The sequence below is a fragment of the Pollachius pollachius genome (assembly GCF_949987615.1).
Source record: "Pollachius pollachius genome assembly, chromosome: 3".
Lineage (NCBI taxonomy): Eukaryota > Metazoa > Chordata > Actinopteri > Gadiformes > Gadidae > Pollachius > Pollachius pollachius.
The window spans coordinates 36277614-36293177 of record NC_136936.1 but is presented as its reverse complement, the minus strand read 5'-3'; the positions used below and the strand labels follow the sequence as shown (position 1 = coordinate 36293177).

At 46.6% G+C, this 15564-nt stretch overlaps 1 protein-coding gene across 1 annotated transcript; it reads left to right on the top strand.

Moving 5' to 3' along the window:
- Positions 1-5164: 5164 nt before the first annotated feature.
- Positions 5165-6337, top strand: LOC307073835 (zona pellucida-like domain-containing protein 1; the record flags this gene model as incomplete). The annotated part of the gene is made up of 1 exon (XM_079733796.1): positions 5165-6337. One exon carries the CDS (start codon positions 5165-5167, stop codon positions 6335-6337), a length of 1173 nt encoding a protein of 390 aa, XP_079589922.1.
- Between the last annotated feature and the right edge of the window lie 9227 nt (positions 6338-15564).

The window sequence follows — 15564 nt, the reverse complement described above, 5'->3', positions numbered from 1 at the left end:
GCTAAACGGCGTCTGTCACCGCCGCAGCGCGGCGTTCCACACAGTGTCAGAGTGTGGGCCGGCCAGTGGCGCGCTGGCTCTGCCAACCAGCTGCTCCTCCGTTTCGTCCCGTCCTCACGCCCCTCACATGCACGCCGCCCCACGTGCATGCCTCCGTCCCCGTTATGGCGCTGCATGCCCTGCAACACTTGTCCCCATGGCCTGTCGGTGACATCACCGCCAGTTGCTAGGGTAACGTAGTGGGAGGGGGTGAGAATAGAAGACAGGTTGTGTGGGAGCGTGTGGGTGCAGATAATCTGGTTGTGAGGAGCGATTTACAAGCAGCTGCTGCAGCGCTCAGTAACAACGGCCGAGCTAGGAGACACTCAGTCAGGCTTCAGTGGTAAACATACAGATCAGTGGCTTCCTAATGGGCTCATACATACAGGCACTAACATTCTGCCAGAGAGACGGGAGGTTTATTGCCATCACTCTATCAATGCTTGGTTGAATAACAATGTGTGTGTATGAGTGTGTTGGTCTTTTTCACACACTGACACGCACACATATTATCGTTGTCCAGCCTCTTTGTTTATACAGTTATCACACACCATATAACAGATTCCAACTTGTACCATACACATTAAGAAAAACACACACATAAACAAACACACACGCATGCATACACACACGTTTAGACACCTTCCTTAGGACATAAACACATGGACCAAGACACAAACACACACATTCAAGCATTCCTTCTCTCCCCCTTAATTTCTCTCTCTCTCTCTCTCTCTCTCTCTCTCTCTCTCTCTCTCTCTCTCTCTCTCTCTCTCTCTCTCTCTCTCTCTCTCTCTCTCTCTCTCACACACACACAAACACACGCACACACACCTCATTCTCCTTTCACGAGCCGTCCCAACAGATGTGGTACTTAAACGCAGCGGCCGGTCAGGAACGTTACCGGTTAATAAATAATTAAGTGTGAAGACGGCCGAGCTCACAGTCTCAACACGCGACACTCCTCTGCTTAAGCACACATAGTGAACAGAGGCCAACTGGGGAATGTGGTGCATTCATGTCCCAAACACATGACACAACACAACCAACCCGCTTGCAAACACAAACACATGAACCAACACAACCAACCCACTAACAAACACAAACGCATAAACCAAAACAACCGATCCGCTAACAAACACAAACGCATGACATAAACACAACCAACCTGATAACCAACGCACGACATAAACACGACCAACCCGATAACAAACGCATGACACAAACACACCTAACCCGCAAACAAATGCAAACATAAACACATGTAAACAGAGACACACAGGCAGGCTTGAATGAACACACACACACACACATACACAGAGTCACACACATACAGGTATAAATGCACAAACACACACACACACACACACACACACACACACACATGCGCCTGCAAATGAAAACACGCAAACTTGCATACATTTACATGCAGACATTTAAGTACCGGTAACTCACACACTGGTGTAAATGAACACACAAAAAACACAGGCAGACACACACACACACACACACATACACACACACTAAAATAACACACACAACAGACGCTGAGGGGCCGTGCAGCTCTGACCAGGCCTGGGGGGCCAAGGTGGGCCCCTGGCAGGCCCCAAGCCGGGGGGAGCAGAGGGCCCAGGACTGACACCTCGTGCCTGGGGTGGGGGAGCGGCATGGGGCATTAGAATAACACATGATGGAGACGCTGGTTGGCGGGGCACCGGGAGGTTTATGAACTGTTTTCAGATTGGTTCCTGCAGACCAGGGACCCGGGGGGGGGGGGGGGGGGGGGGGGGGTGTTAAATCAATGGGTCCAGCTGTTCTCCGATCGCCACAAAGCTCTCTGGGAGCACAGCAGGTGGACTAGGACTAATACACTAATACATACACGCTAATACACACACATAGCAACCAACGCACACCTACACTGACACACACACCCACACACACAAACCACCAACATACTCTTATACATATATACACACTCATAATCACAAACCAATACACTTGCAGTTACACCTACACCTACACACGCACACGCACACACACACACACACCAAACAAACAGCCCAATAACGGCCTCCACACACAGCCGCTCCTTCATTGTTATCGCTTAGGAGAGAACATACACACAAACACACACACACACACACACACGCACACACACACACACACACACACACACACACACACACACACACAACCAGGGCCGTGGCAACAAATTCTGGGTCCTAGAGGTACTGATGGCCCCCTCCCCCCTCAAAGAATTGTTGACGGCAATTTTTAATTATTATTATTTTTTACATTTATTCCCATGGGCCCCCCTCTGCCTTAGGCACCCCCACAACTGTCCACCTTATACCAGCAGTCCGACGGCCCTGCACACAACCATACACACACTTATTGTCAACCACTAATGCCTACATGCATACACATGGATACTTACTGAAACAGCCAGAAACCCCCAAGTTCCAAACCCAAAACTTTGTTGTCTAAATGCTCCTTAAGGACCTGTCTCTGTAGTTCCTGTCCATCCCCTCCCTGCTCCTTAATGACCTGTCCCTGTTTTCACTGTCCATCCCCTACCTGCTCCTTAATGACCTGTCTCTATATTCACTTTGTAACCCCTCCCTGCTCCTTAATGACCTGTCCCTGTTTTCACTGTCCATCCCCTACCTGCTCCTTAATGACCTGTCTCTATATTCACTTTGTAACCCCTCCCTGCTCCTTAATGACCTGTCCCTGTTTTCACTGTCCATCCCCTACCTGCTACTTAATGACCTGTCTCTATATTCACTTTGTAACCCCTCCCTGCTCCTTAATGACCTGTGTCTGTATTCACTGTCAAACCCCTCCCTACTCCTTAATGACCTGTCTCTGTATTCACTGTCTAACCCCTACCTGTCCCTGTATCCCTCCTTTTACTTAATTACCAGTAGTTGGACGCCTAATACATATCTTGGGATTAAAGCTATGAGTTGTAAGATATAAAGAAAGCATGTGTGTACATGCAGTAACCAAGGGGACATGTGTAAACCTGTGTACGCTCACACAGAAGCACATCTACAAGTGATCTGACGTAGTGACAGATTCAGAAACATACCCGGACACACACACACACCAACAACACTTGTGTGCTGACAGACATACACACACAGACAGGCGTGCCTTCACAGAACGACACACACACTCACACCCACCAACACATTAACACACACACATACCGACACGGCCAGCACCGTGACTCAATGAGACAAGGAGCGTTCTGACACGCACTTACACACATTACAGACATGATCTCACAAACATGCAACATTAGCCCACTCACGCACACACACACACACACATACGTATGCTCACACACAGAAACACAGACACACAGCCACCAACACACACACAGTTGTCGTTTTCTTAATTTAATGTTCTAGCGACTCAGATCTTTTTGAACAATCTAGGCGACACATCTAGGTGACACATGTTCTTTACAGCTAGTTACTAATAAAGTTCTTTACAGCTAGTTAAAAAATATTAGTTAAATAGCTCTATATTCTGACTGTCAGACTTTTCAATCAAGCAAGGCAGTTCAACTCATTCAAAATATAAATTCATTAGGATCCTTAGTAACATGATTTACAAGACATTCTAGTTGATCGTTTCATCACGTGGTTGTGAGACCTAAAACTTCAGACTCAAATGTAGATCTGATGTTTGTCATACATTTTCTACTGGCCATTTTCCCATTATATTTGGAGCCCTGAACCCTGGAAAAATGACTGCCTTGTTCGACCTAGGGAATAGAATTACCAAACCTGGCCATAGTAGTGCTTAGCTCTTCCCAGGGAATAGACCACCAACCCTGGCAGTGTATGTGCATCGTTCTACCCAGGGTATGCCTATGCCTGCCTGTACTGTGTTGTGCCTTGCTCTACTTACTAAGAGCCCGGTATCTGATACATTCACACAGTTTTAAAGCAGTTCCATTTCATAATGTAGCAGTTGGACGTGATCTTAGCTGTCACAGCTCGATTAGGTTTTGTGTAAAGATACTGTAAGTTCTTATGGAGGCCGCCACAACACAACACAACAATGGATGACCAACGTAGCAACATGAAACCTGGGAACGCCTAGCAAATATATCACATACATATCCTGACACAGACGTTTATGAATGGTTCTAGAGATTGTGTTGATTTCCGACACTACTGTGCCACACCTTGATGACTTCATTTGGTCATGCCTCTGAAACCCAGTGACAGTGGTAAAACAATGGCATCTACACTCTCTATTATAAATATTGAGTGGTTCCTCTCATAATATTTGGCGCACATGAGCTCTCCCATGCCAAGTATGTATGAACTCATGGTATTGAACGTGTCTTTGGATAAAAGTGTCCACAAAATGGCAAATAGTACATGAAAACAATACATACATATAGAAATGAGTTTAATTTCTTTCGATCAAACACATTTTAATGCAAAATATTTTTTCTTAAAAGTTGCATTCATCTTTTGCAGTTACTCTATATCTTCTTGACGTTAAGTTTAAATTGAAATATAACACATATGAACCCATCATTTTCCCATGAAGTTTTTCTTCAATACAAAGACACAGGAATAACTTAAGCACAGTGATATATAATCCATAGGCCATTGGATCCAAACTGGGTCATTAATGAAGGCGAGGAGAGGAGAGGATAGGGAAACGTTGACATTGTATGGCCAGCTCAAGAATACCTAAGATACAGAGGGGTCTTCCCTTACCATATGGAGCCTTAGTGACAGAAAGGTCAGGGATACTAATATTTTAAAGCAAAGAGAACAAATGAAGAAGATCATTGTCTTCCGCTCTGAGGACGATCTTCTTGGGGTTTCAGATACTGCCCCAAGGCTAGACTCTATACTGCCCTTGTACAATGCAATTGTTCACACATCCAAGGTGTTTTGACCTTGTTTTAGGCCAATCCTACAGGAAATAGGCATCTATAAAGGCCCCTGTGTAGGAGCCTGCTACATCAAACAATCTGGAGCTAAAGAGCTCAGAAGAACACACCGTTGCTGCCTATTACGCACAACGATAGATCAATACAGCGACTCGGGGAATTTGCCTAATTCAGCGCAGATCTATGGGGAAAATGAAGTTTGAAGCATTTCTGCTTTTGGCCACTGCGGTTTCCAGCAGCACTCAGCTCACGTTGAATGAATGTTCCGGGAATCTGAGACGGCCGGAGATCACAGACATCTCCGTGAGCTGCGGCACGTCGTCGATCGACCTGGCGGTGCAGATCTGTCCCGTCATCTACACCGGCTACAACGAGTCCCTCCTCATCCTCAACCACATGCTGGAGCCCGAGTGCCGGGGAACCCTGGACGACACCGTGGACCCCCCCGTCGCCAGGTTCAACTTCCCCCTCAACATGACCAATGCCTGCGGCAGCGTCTTCCGGACCTCCAGCGCGGCTGGCACGGGGGTCTTCTCCGACTTCTCCAACATCCAGACGGTCAACATCAGCGGCATCATCCACTCCAGCGACCCCACCACGGGCACCGTCACGTACAACGCTGAGCTCAAGTACTACTACTCCTGTGCCTACCCCTTAGAGTACCTGATCAACAACACGCAGGTGGATGTGTCCGCCTCGTCCATCGCAGTGAAGGACAACAACGGCAGCTTCATCAGCACCCTGAGCCTAGAGCTGTTCAGTGACGCTGACTTCACCCAGAGCATGGTGATGCCCCGGCAGGGCCTGGAGCTGAGGAGCACGGTGTACGTGGAGGTGAAGGCCACCAACCTGACGGGGCAGTACAACGTGCTGCTGGACCGCTGCTACGCCTCCATCTCGCCCCTGCCCACAAACTCCACCTTCTTCAACCTCTTCGTGCCCTGCTCTCAGGACCAGTTCACCACCATGGTGTGGAACGGCCAGAGCCAGAACGCCCGCTTCCACTTCCCCGCCTTCCGCTTCATCGAGCAGCAGAATGAGACGGTGTCCACCTACTACCTGCACTGCATCACGCGCCTCTGCGAGATCAGCACCTGCAGCACCTTCATGCAGTGCAACAACCGCAGGAGGAGAGACACTCGCGACGGCACCGCCGGCACCAACGTCATCACCGACATGCACACCATCACGTCCCCGGAGATTGTCACCAAGACCGAGACGGTGGGGTCCAAAGAGGAGTTTGCGGTGGGGAACCAGGGCGATAGCTCAGCGGTGGGACTGGCCACGGGGGTTGGTGTGCTGGCATTCGCCTGCCTTGTGGCGCTCTGCGTGGCCGTGGTCTTCTACAACAGGCTGAAGCACTGAAGGAACCTCCCAGGGGTTTAGAGGATAACAGGTTGAACACACACATGATTTTAATGCTTACTTTCCTGTTTGACAGGGCTTTGTCTTTTTGGCAATATTTTTTTCTTTTACTTGCTAGCAAAAACCCGGTGTTGGAATGGAAGAGAGAGGATTGTGTATAGGTGTTAAGATATAGAGTACACTTTGAGGATATGAAAATGCTTGCTTTACAAGTGGCCTGAATTCTTAAATTTTATTGCATGCATGCGCTTTAAAAACTTGAAAAACAGGAACAGGGTAAGCTGCAAGAAAAGGGACTGGGTGAATATTTTGTTTTGGAAGTTTAGTGAATGCACCTTTGGAATTGATATGGTAAATAAATTACTTTGTTGAATGAGAAATACATTTAAAAAAAAAATTTTACTTGCTACTATCTACCAATTACTTCCTTAACACCTGTTATCCTGTTCTACTGGCTAATTCTCCTTGACTTCTTTACATGTTTTCCTATCTATCTTACTATTTTCTGACTTATTAACCTAAACAAATAAAATGGGTCAAGAAAAGGTGTCTGTTGTTTTTATTTCAAAACCCCTATAATATAATTGTACATTAAAACTCATACATTAGTGTTTAGTGATATGATGCAAGATATAAATATAATAACCAAAACTAATGACTTCCAGGTCGAGTGGAAACATTTTCAATGAGTAACAAAGATGGCATGAGCGGTTTCTTCAAATGTAGCAAAATATGGGTGCGAGAGATTAGTAGGTAGGACAGCAAGGACAGACAGCCAGGAGATAAAGGCAGACAGAGACAGGCAGACAGGCAGCTTCTCTCTCCTTGTGTACGGCACTAAATCGTGCTGGTCTTATGTCTACTTTCCCACAGTCCAGAAGAACATAAAAGGTTCTTCTAGCCTTGAGAGCACGGAGCACAGAGGAGAGCGATGTCGTTAGAGAGATGAGCCCGGAACCAAGCGCTCCCTCGAGTCCCCCCCCTCTGATTGGTCCTCCCTGCCCGGTCCTGAGGGGGTTTCCCGGAAGACACCCCAGGGGCTGGTTGAACATGTCAAAGGAGGAAGTGGGCTGCCTACCTGCAGACTTAGGGCAGTATATCTCTGGCCCACGGGGGTACCACTACCCAGGCACTCACCGTTACTCTGGGGGGGGGGGGGGGGCGTGATGAATGGAGGGAGGATGCTACTCAGCCTGGAGGAGGGGGGAGGTCCATGACAACCAGGCAGGGGTAGAATAAGATCTGAAAGGTTGTTTCCAGAGTTTGTTTTATTCAGCCTGTAGTACCAGATGTGGGGGGTGGGTTGTAACTCAAACCGCTGCAGGTCAGCCGACCTCGGAAGCGGATACTACTGTATTCCCCCTCAGAAGCCTTGCTAGCCTCCACTCTATAGTGCCAGCTCTATAGAATCTAGCCTACAGTCTCTGCAGGCTTCTTAACAGTAGTCTCTGTGCAACAGGAAACATGTTGTTATAACACTGCTTTTCTGGTGCTTGACAAATCTAAATACAAAAATAATAGGGATTTGTAGTCGTAGCTATGTGGCTTTTTTTTATCAGTTTATGTCTTTTTCTGTGTCAGGAAAGATATAAAAAAACAACAGAAACAATTAATTGAATTCTAAATGCATTCTAAGGCGATATGATATGGCCCATGGCTGAAAAAAATTGGTATTCTAAATATTACATAAACAACAACATAACCAGAAAAATAGCCTGTAGGCCCTATTTTCTGGGTTGCCAACTGCAACGGCTTCGGTAATATCGTTTTTTTTGCAATAACTTATTCATTTATAATACGTTTGACATCACTTTTTTGGGGGGAGGGAGGGACCCCAAACCCCGAGCTTTATGTCACCTTGCCCATCAAGTCAAATTCACTATTACTGTATGCACTTCAGATGCGATACAAGGGGCACCATCCTGTTTTGGGTACCAAATGGTTCAGGGCCGGCCCTGCTGTGATCATTGACCCATCATTTAAAACACATCCTAGGCAGCCCTTTATTTCAACATACATAAACCCTCTCAGACCTTATACTGCTTTAATTAGCATCTTTAGCATCAGATGCTTCAATGATACGCCTGATATAACTAGGTAACATGTACGCTAACCGAAGAAAAGGAGAGGGAAAGTGGAGATTTTCTAAAGACTATATGGCATTGTTGAGAAGTAAACCTATCCAAGCATACAGAATAGTCTTTCACGATCATGCAGCCATCAAACGCACCCATGTTACCAGACCCACTTCAATCAAATGAATATGCCCAAGTGCGCGCACACACACACACACACACACACACACACACACACACACACACACACACACACACACAGTGCTGATCAGATGTTCAGTTGTTTTTATGCCGGTTTACTTGTTGGTCATTATGCATATAAGTAAGGAGTATTTATAAGCATCTCAAATTTTCCTTCTATTGCATTACATATGCATTTTTTTAAGTAACCTACGTAACAAATGCATTTTCACAAGATAGACAACACGTCCCTATCTATTCCACTCTTTGTAAATCCTGACTTTGTACGTATACTGTAAGGACAGTATTATTTCCTATCCCACAGGGCGCTACACGTCATGGTCTCTGGGTGTGTGTGTGTGTGTGTGTGCCCTGCAGAGGGCTAAGTGGTGGTCTCGTGGGGTCGGGGGCAGAGCGGTGGGGACACGGGCTGTGACGGGATGCTGAGAGCAGCCTGCTGGGCCTGGGGAGTCCAGTTTCACCTCCATAAATCTGGATCCCTCAGAGGGAGATGAAACCGCCCCCTGTGGAGCCTGCATGGACGCCAACCCAGACCCCCGTCCATCACTTCAACGAGACACGGAGCTGTGACCGTCTCTCTGTGGCTCTTTCTGTGGCTCCTTCAACCCCGTCGTCTTTTGTGAGACGACAGGGGTTAAAAAAATCTTGATATGCACATCCAACGATAAAGGAGACTGGTAACACTTTAAAATTAATTTAAAAAAATCATGCGGTAGTAAGCATTATTATCTATCATTAGCATGTGGGTTAGGGTTAAGGTTAACACCAAACCACTCTTTTTAATATTGAATAAAAGTTTAACTTTGTAAAGATGAACACCATAGGTAAACATTAACACCAGTATTAAATGACAACTAGACCATAAGTACTATTCATTCACTATTACAGCATTTAATAATGTTTATTAATGCTTAATTAATGAACCCATAAGTGTTACCAGATGTCTCCATTAAATGATATGCGAAGTTTAATGATGACATGAATTTTCTTAGATTTTCAAGAATATGCAAAATAAATATCAAAAATAGAACTCAAAAACGCTATTGTAAGCATGCATTGCTGTTGGGTGTGTTTGTGGGTCAAAGTAATGTATATCCTCCTAGTCTGAATGTTTTCCCTCCAGAACGACTACCTCCTGTTACCTTTAACACATGATACATAACACATGACCTACCTGCCTTTTACTGTAAACATGCAGTTCTCTCTACTTACTCAGGGTATTTTCATATTCCCTTTAAATGTATACAGACTTAAAGATTTGTGCAGTGTGAGCCCAAATATAACGCAGAATGCTTTGGGCCGCAGTGTCGGTGAGGTGACCATCATGAGGGAGAGTCAGATTACCATCATGATGGTGAGTCAGGTGATCAGGTTAAAGGTTTGTGTTCGTCCAATATGAGCCGGTGTGGCTCGCTCCGAGAGAGAAAGCAGGGTGTCAGATTGACATGTCATGAAAGCTGACCTGCAGAAAACCCGCTCCAGCGGAAGACGTCTCCTGCTACTATAAACAGAATAGAATCAGAACAGAACTAGAAGAGATTTTTGGAAATATTGACAATATAATAGAAATTCAATATAAATACTCCAATTTATGCAGGCTTATAATTGTCCAATTGTACAACGTTTTGGTTACCATAAGATAACTGTTCGATGGGGGCAGGAATGTTTCATACTGCCTTTGAATTTTTCTTCTAGCCTCATCTTTTGATCAGGGGGCTGGTGATTATTTGCCTCACTTATTAAAAATCCAACTTTCTGATGTAGTCACTCACCTAACGAGAGAGAGACAGAGAGACAGAGACAGAGACAGAGACAGAGAGAGAGAGAGAGAGAGAGAGAGAGAGAGAGAGAGAGAGAGAGAGAGAGAGACTAGTTGGCGAGGTGGGTGTTGAAAGCATCCAACTGGCTTGGTGACAACATATGATCGGTAGGTAATCGTAATACTGCAGGATTAATGCGTGATGAGGTGGGAAGAACAGGGGATGGTTGGAGAGGGGGTTCAGGGGGAGAGAGGGAGAGAGGGGGACAGTGTGCGGATGACAACAACGCTCCCAGCCCTCATTCTGTCGCCCTCTCAGAGAACGATAGTGTTTCCCTTTCATTAAATAAATGACGAGTCGTGTCCACACCTCACTGATACACGTCTCTATCACCACATACCTCCACTGATGGCTCCTGAGCCTTTCAACAATTTAACCACAAAAAACAACCCTATATATATATACTTTAAGTTCATAGTTATGTGTTAAATACTTTGAAAGGAAGAACTAGGTTGAGTACAACATACTGCAAACAAGACAAATCCACCAAAAAAATACCAGTGAGTCTGCAGATGTGATGGTACGTTCTAAACTATGGTTTTAGAAGATACATAAAATCAGATAAAGATCCGTCATGTTTCATCCGATAGAGCGATGTACATCATCGCTGACATTGTTAATGAGCATGTGGCCGTGGTGTGGACAGGCCCTGGGACAAACCTGGGTCAGGTGGAGGCTCAGTGTTTCTGCTGATTTGATTTGAAGCTTTTTATACGCAACATCACACAGCAGCCAGGTCCATCCATCTCTCCTATAACCTTCTAAACACACCACAGAGATCAGAGGTCGGGGTAGGGTTTCCCCTGCTGCAGCAGAACCTCAGATGGCAAAGCCTCTTGGAACTGTCTGATGGTTGGGTAAAAGTTCAGACCTAAAGATCATGGACCACACAAAGGCTTACATCCTTACCCCCCTCTTACCTCTGCTATTCAACACCAGTGTCCTTCAGGCACGTTCAAGTACCACCATCGCTGAGGATACATTGAAGACCTGAGGCCGGTTGTAGGGAGCAATCAGGAGTTCCAAAAGTGGAAGGATTGTTACAGCTGGAGTGGTCAAGACATACCAACAGATTGAGGATTCCTACTAGTTACTACTTCACTGGGACATTGATTTCATGATGATTGGGTTTAAAAAATGTGCTCCACCAGCATTTTTGAAACAGATGCACATCAATGTAAGAAGATGGGTTCGCACAAAATCCTTCCACCAAAAAATCGTGTGATGGGCCAAAAAGTTAGGAACCAACTAGGCAACGGGTCTGGGTTTGGGCGTGTCATCAGGATGAACTGATGAACTTAAGTTCGGCCTGTTGCCATGCTAACTCCGCCAAATTTTCTAATTTTAATATGTTTGTCTCTTCGGCAGATGGTTATCGGGGTCAAACCTTTTCAACTGCATCCCTCAGAAAGTGAGTGACAGCAGCAAATGCTCTGCGTGACATCTCAATCGATGCCAATAAATTGGTCTGGATTTCCCCCATGTGCGTTGGACGTGATCTACCGAGTAAAGAGCCTGTCATCGCATGTGTGCCCCATCCGGCCCAACCTTTACATCTTCATGCCTGCCGGAGGCCAGCGTGTCTGCGGGGGGTGGGGGGGGGGGGAACCAGAGAGGAGGAGGTGGTGAGGAGCGTGGGTTTGATGTGGAGGAGGGGGGCTCCATCTCCTCTAATCATGGCGGGGGGATGGCTGTCGTTGCAGGATTCCAGCCGATGAAGTACAGCCCTGAGCGGGATTATTCTCCTTCATCTGCCCGGCGCGTCCGGCCTGGTCCAACTCGCCCACACCGAGCGGGAGAATTCACACCGAGGGGGACACATGCACCCTGGGGTGCTGATAACACGGCTGTTTAAAGAGAGACAATTAAGGGCCGGGCGCGGAAGCCAAAGGAGGTGCTGAGTTATTTAGAGGCCTGATCCCTTCTGCATTAACTGGATGGAGGGCTGGGGATGACCCGCCACCACAGGGAGATTTCATTGGCTCCAGCACTTCCTGAGTCCCGATTGAGACAAACAAAAGGGAGGTGGACTAAGCCCGGGCTGACATGAACATGACAGGAGAGGATATAGACACCTTGAAAGACCTTTAAATCTAATGCCAGACACATGTCATAAGCTAAATGATCAGCCCCGTCATATGTGTCTCCTGGCTTTATAAGGGACACGACTGAATGTGGTCAGTGTGGACACTATATCAGTCATCTTGTGAAATATGGTTCATCTGTGTGCAACGCAGTGAATGCATTTGATGGTACTAAGGAGATCAGCAGGTATGGGTCAAAGGTATTTTAACCATAATTTGCTAAAATAGACTTGATCATACAATAACAAAATCCATCACAAACACACTCTCACTCCCAGTCTCACATTCGTATAAACACACACACACACACACAAAAACACTCACAGTCACACACACACACACACACACACACACTGTACTCAGTTGAAGCAGAGAAGCGGAGTGTGTGTGTGTGAGTCTCTGTGGCTGTGTGTGTGGTGCAGTGCATGTGTGAGTGTGTGTGGCTGTGTGTGTGGTGTGTGGTGTGTGTGTGTGTGTGTGTGTGTGGCGGTTGAAACTTATTTACGACCCGTCGACGTCCAAGGTCACCCCAGCGCGAGAGAGACTAACTGTCCAGACCAGACCTTGTGCTCCACTCTCCACCCTATACGTCTCTATAGACACCGGCCTCACCGCTGATCAAAGGTAGCCAAGCATACACATGGAGTACTAGTATTTTATAACTACCATAAAAAAATACTACTTAAAGTAGTTGTATTTCATATTTTCGAAGAAATGAACGACCATTGTTAAAGGGCTTTGTTTATTGCTGAATCACTTCTTCTCAGTATTCGCTACAAGAGAAGGTTTCAAATTAAGTCGTTCACTGTCCACGTGTTTGAAAAAAAACAAAAAACTGTCCAAATAAGCCGGGGTTAAAAAATCCAACTGCAATCAAATATGCTCAAAAATACTCTCCTGGAGGTCATAAATAAAAAAGTATCCTCAAATAGTATTAAAAGTGGTAACTAAATCCCCGTCGGTGCGGTCTGGCTTTAAGGCGTACGTCGACTGGATCGGGTGTGTTTATATGTCCTCTGGTGGCGGTTCCAGGGGTCTCCCCGGCTCTATAATACCACTATCTGGTCCAGGCTGGGTTTCATAGTCGGGCCGGCCCACGCTAGAAGACCTCGATGGGGGGAACACATGTTCGCATCGCCTCCCCCTGAACCGGAGGGCCGTCCATTACACACTAAAGCAGAGCGTGATGGCATGAGAGTCTGGGCTGCGTGGCTACCATCAGGCTCCCTGGTTAGAACAGGGGGGGGGGGAACCGAAGCTGAGGCTGCATCCCCCCTCTGCTCTGCCCCTTTCCTGAGCTCCTATCCTGCGGGGTTCAGTGCCAACTCTCCCCCCTGGCCCTCCCTGGATGGTTATAAACCTGCTCTGGTTTTTACCTGGAGCAGCAATGAAACCCTACCACCAAACACCACAAACATGGCTCGCTTTCCTTTACACACTGAGGTACCGACACATACAAACACGCACACACACACACACACACACACACAAACGCACACGCACATACATAAACACCCATACAAAAACACTGATGTACACACACACACACACACACACACACACACAGACACACAAAAAAAAATGATGTACACTCACACACACAGACTGACTGATGTACACACACACACACACACACACACACACACACACACACACACACACACAATACACACCCCTCTAACTCTCATGATTTGGTTGCATGCACGAGAAAGGAACGCCATGCAGGAGGCAGGAAGTGTGCGTGGCGTTGCGGCTGCCATGACAGGTTACAACCTGTAGCTCCTACCCCCCTAAAAACGTCTGTGACTTTACAGCCTAACGCTCTAGCTCCTCTCCCTCTGAATGTGTCTCTTTATGGAGAGCAGAGGGGAGGATGGAGTGGTACTCTATAAAAGCTTTTAAAAGGCCGGAGACCCCAGCGCTCAAGTGGAGCGTGTAATCACAACATCAGAACATCAGGCCCCTTGCCTGGTGCTGAATACACTGCAAATACTGACATCATCTCCCCCCTGCTGGGAGGGACAGGGTGGGAGGGGGTAGGGGGTAAGGACAATGGGTAAGGGGGGAAAGGGGGGGGGGGTTGGAAGGGGTCAAGGGTCAGCGGGAGATAGGGCCTGAGCTCTGAGGTCGCAGGAAAAGAGGAGGAGGAATGGAGGGAGATAGAGCAGTTTAGCAGGAATGTCGGGTCTGCTGAAACAGTTTGGTCCGAGCAATCCCCCAGACGAACATTTGAAATTATTACACGGTTCCTTTTCCTCTTTAAACAGTTCCGTTCTTCTGCAACTCTTTCCCCCCCTCAACCTCCTCCCTCCCCACCCCCCGTTCACCCTATCTCCCCCTCACCCCACTGCCCTGAGACTGTGGGTTTGTGATGCCGTTTTAACATCAATCAGAGCAGGAAGAGACAGAAGAGAAGGAAGAGAGTAAAGAATACAGGGAGGGAGGGTTAACAGAGTTAACAATATATGGAACGAGAGAGAGAGGGGGGAGGGGGAAGGGAGAGTAAAAGAGATAGAGAAACAGATAGATAGAGATACATAGAGACAGACAGAGATGAGAGAGAGAGACAGAGACGAGAGAGAGCCAGAGCCAGAGACAGAGACAGAGACAGAGAGAGAGAGAGAGAGAGAGCGAGACAGAGAGAGAGAGAGGAAGGGAGAGAGACATATAGAGGGAGGGAAAATCCGATGAAACATGACCTTCATCTCTTTCTACGTCTCTCTCTCCCTCAATCATTTTCATGGAGGAAACCGGACCAGCCTCCAACAGTTGCACGTTTATCATTCAGGGGTAAAGTCATGAATCAGGACCACAATAAACATTACATTCTTATGAGAAAACATTTAATATGTTGTATAATGTATATTTCCATCATGTCGTGATGTGAAAAGTGTCATATGACATTGACACTCTTATTTAAATGTGTATCTCTGCAATTCTTCACAAATTCATATCAGGGTCATGTACTTTCTGCTCTGACAGCCTCATTTTAGATCAGGGATTAATAATTTTAAAATCAAATAATAATAATGGGCATTTTATAAAGC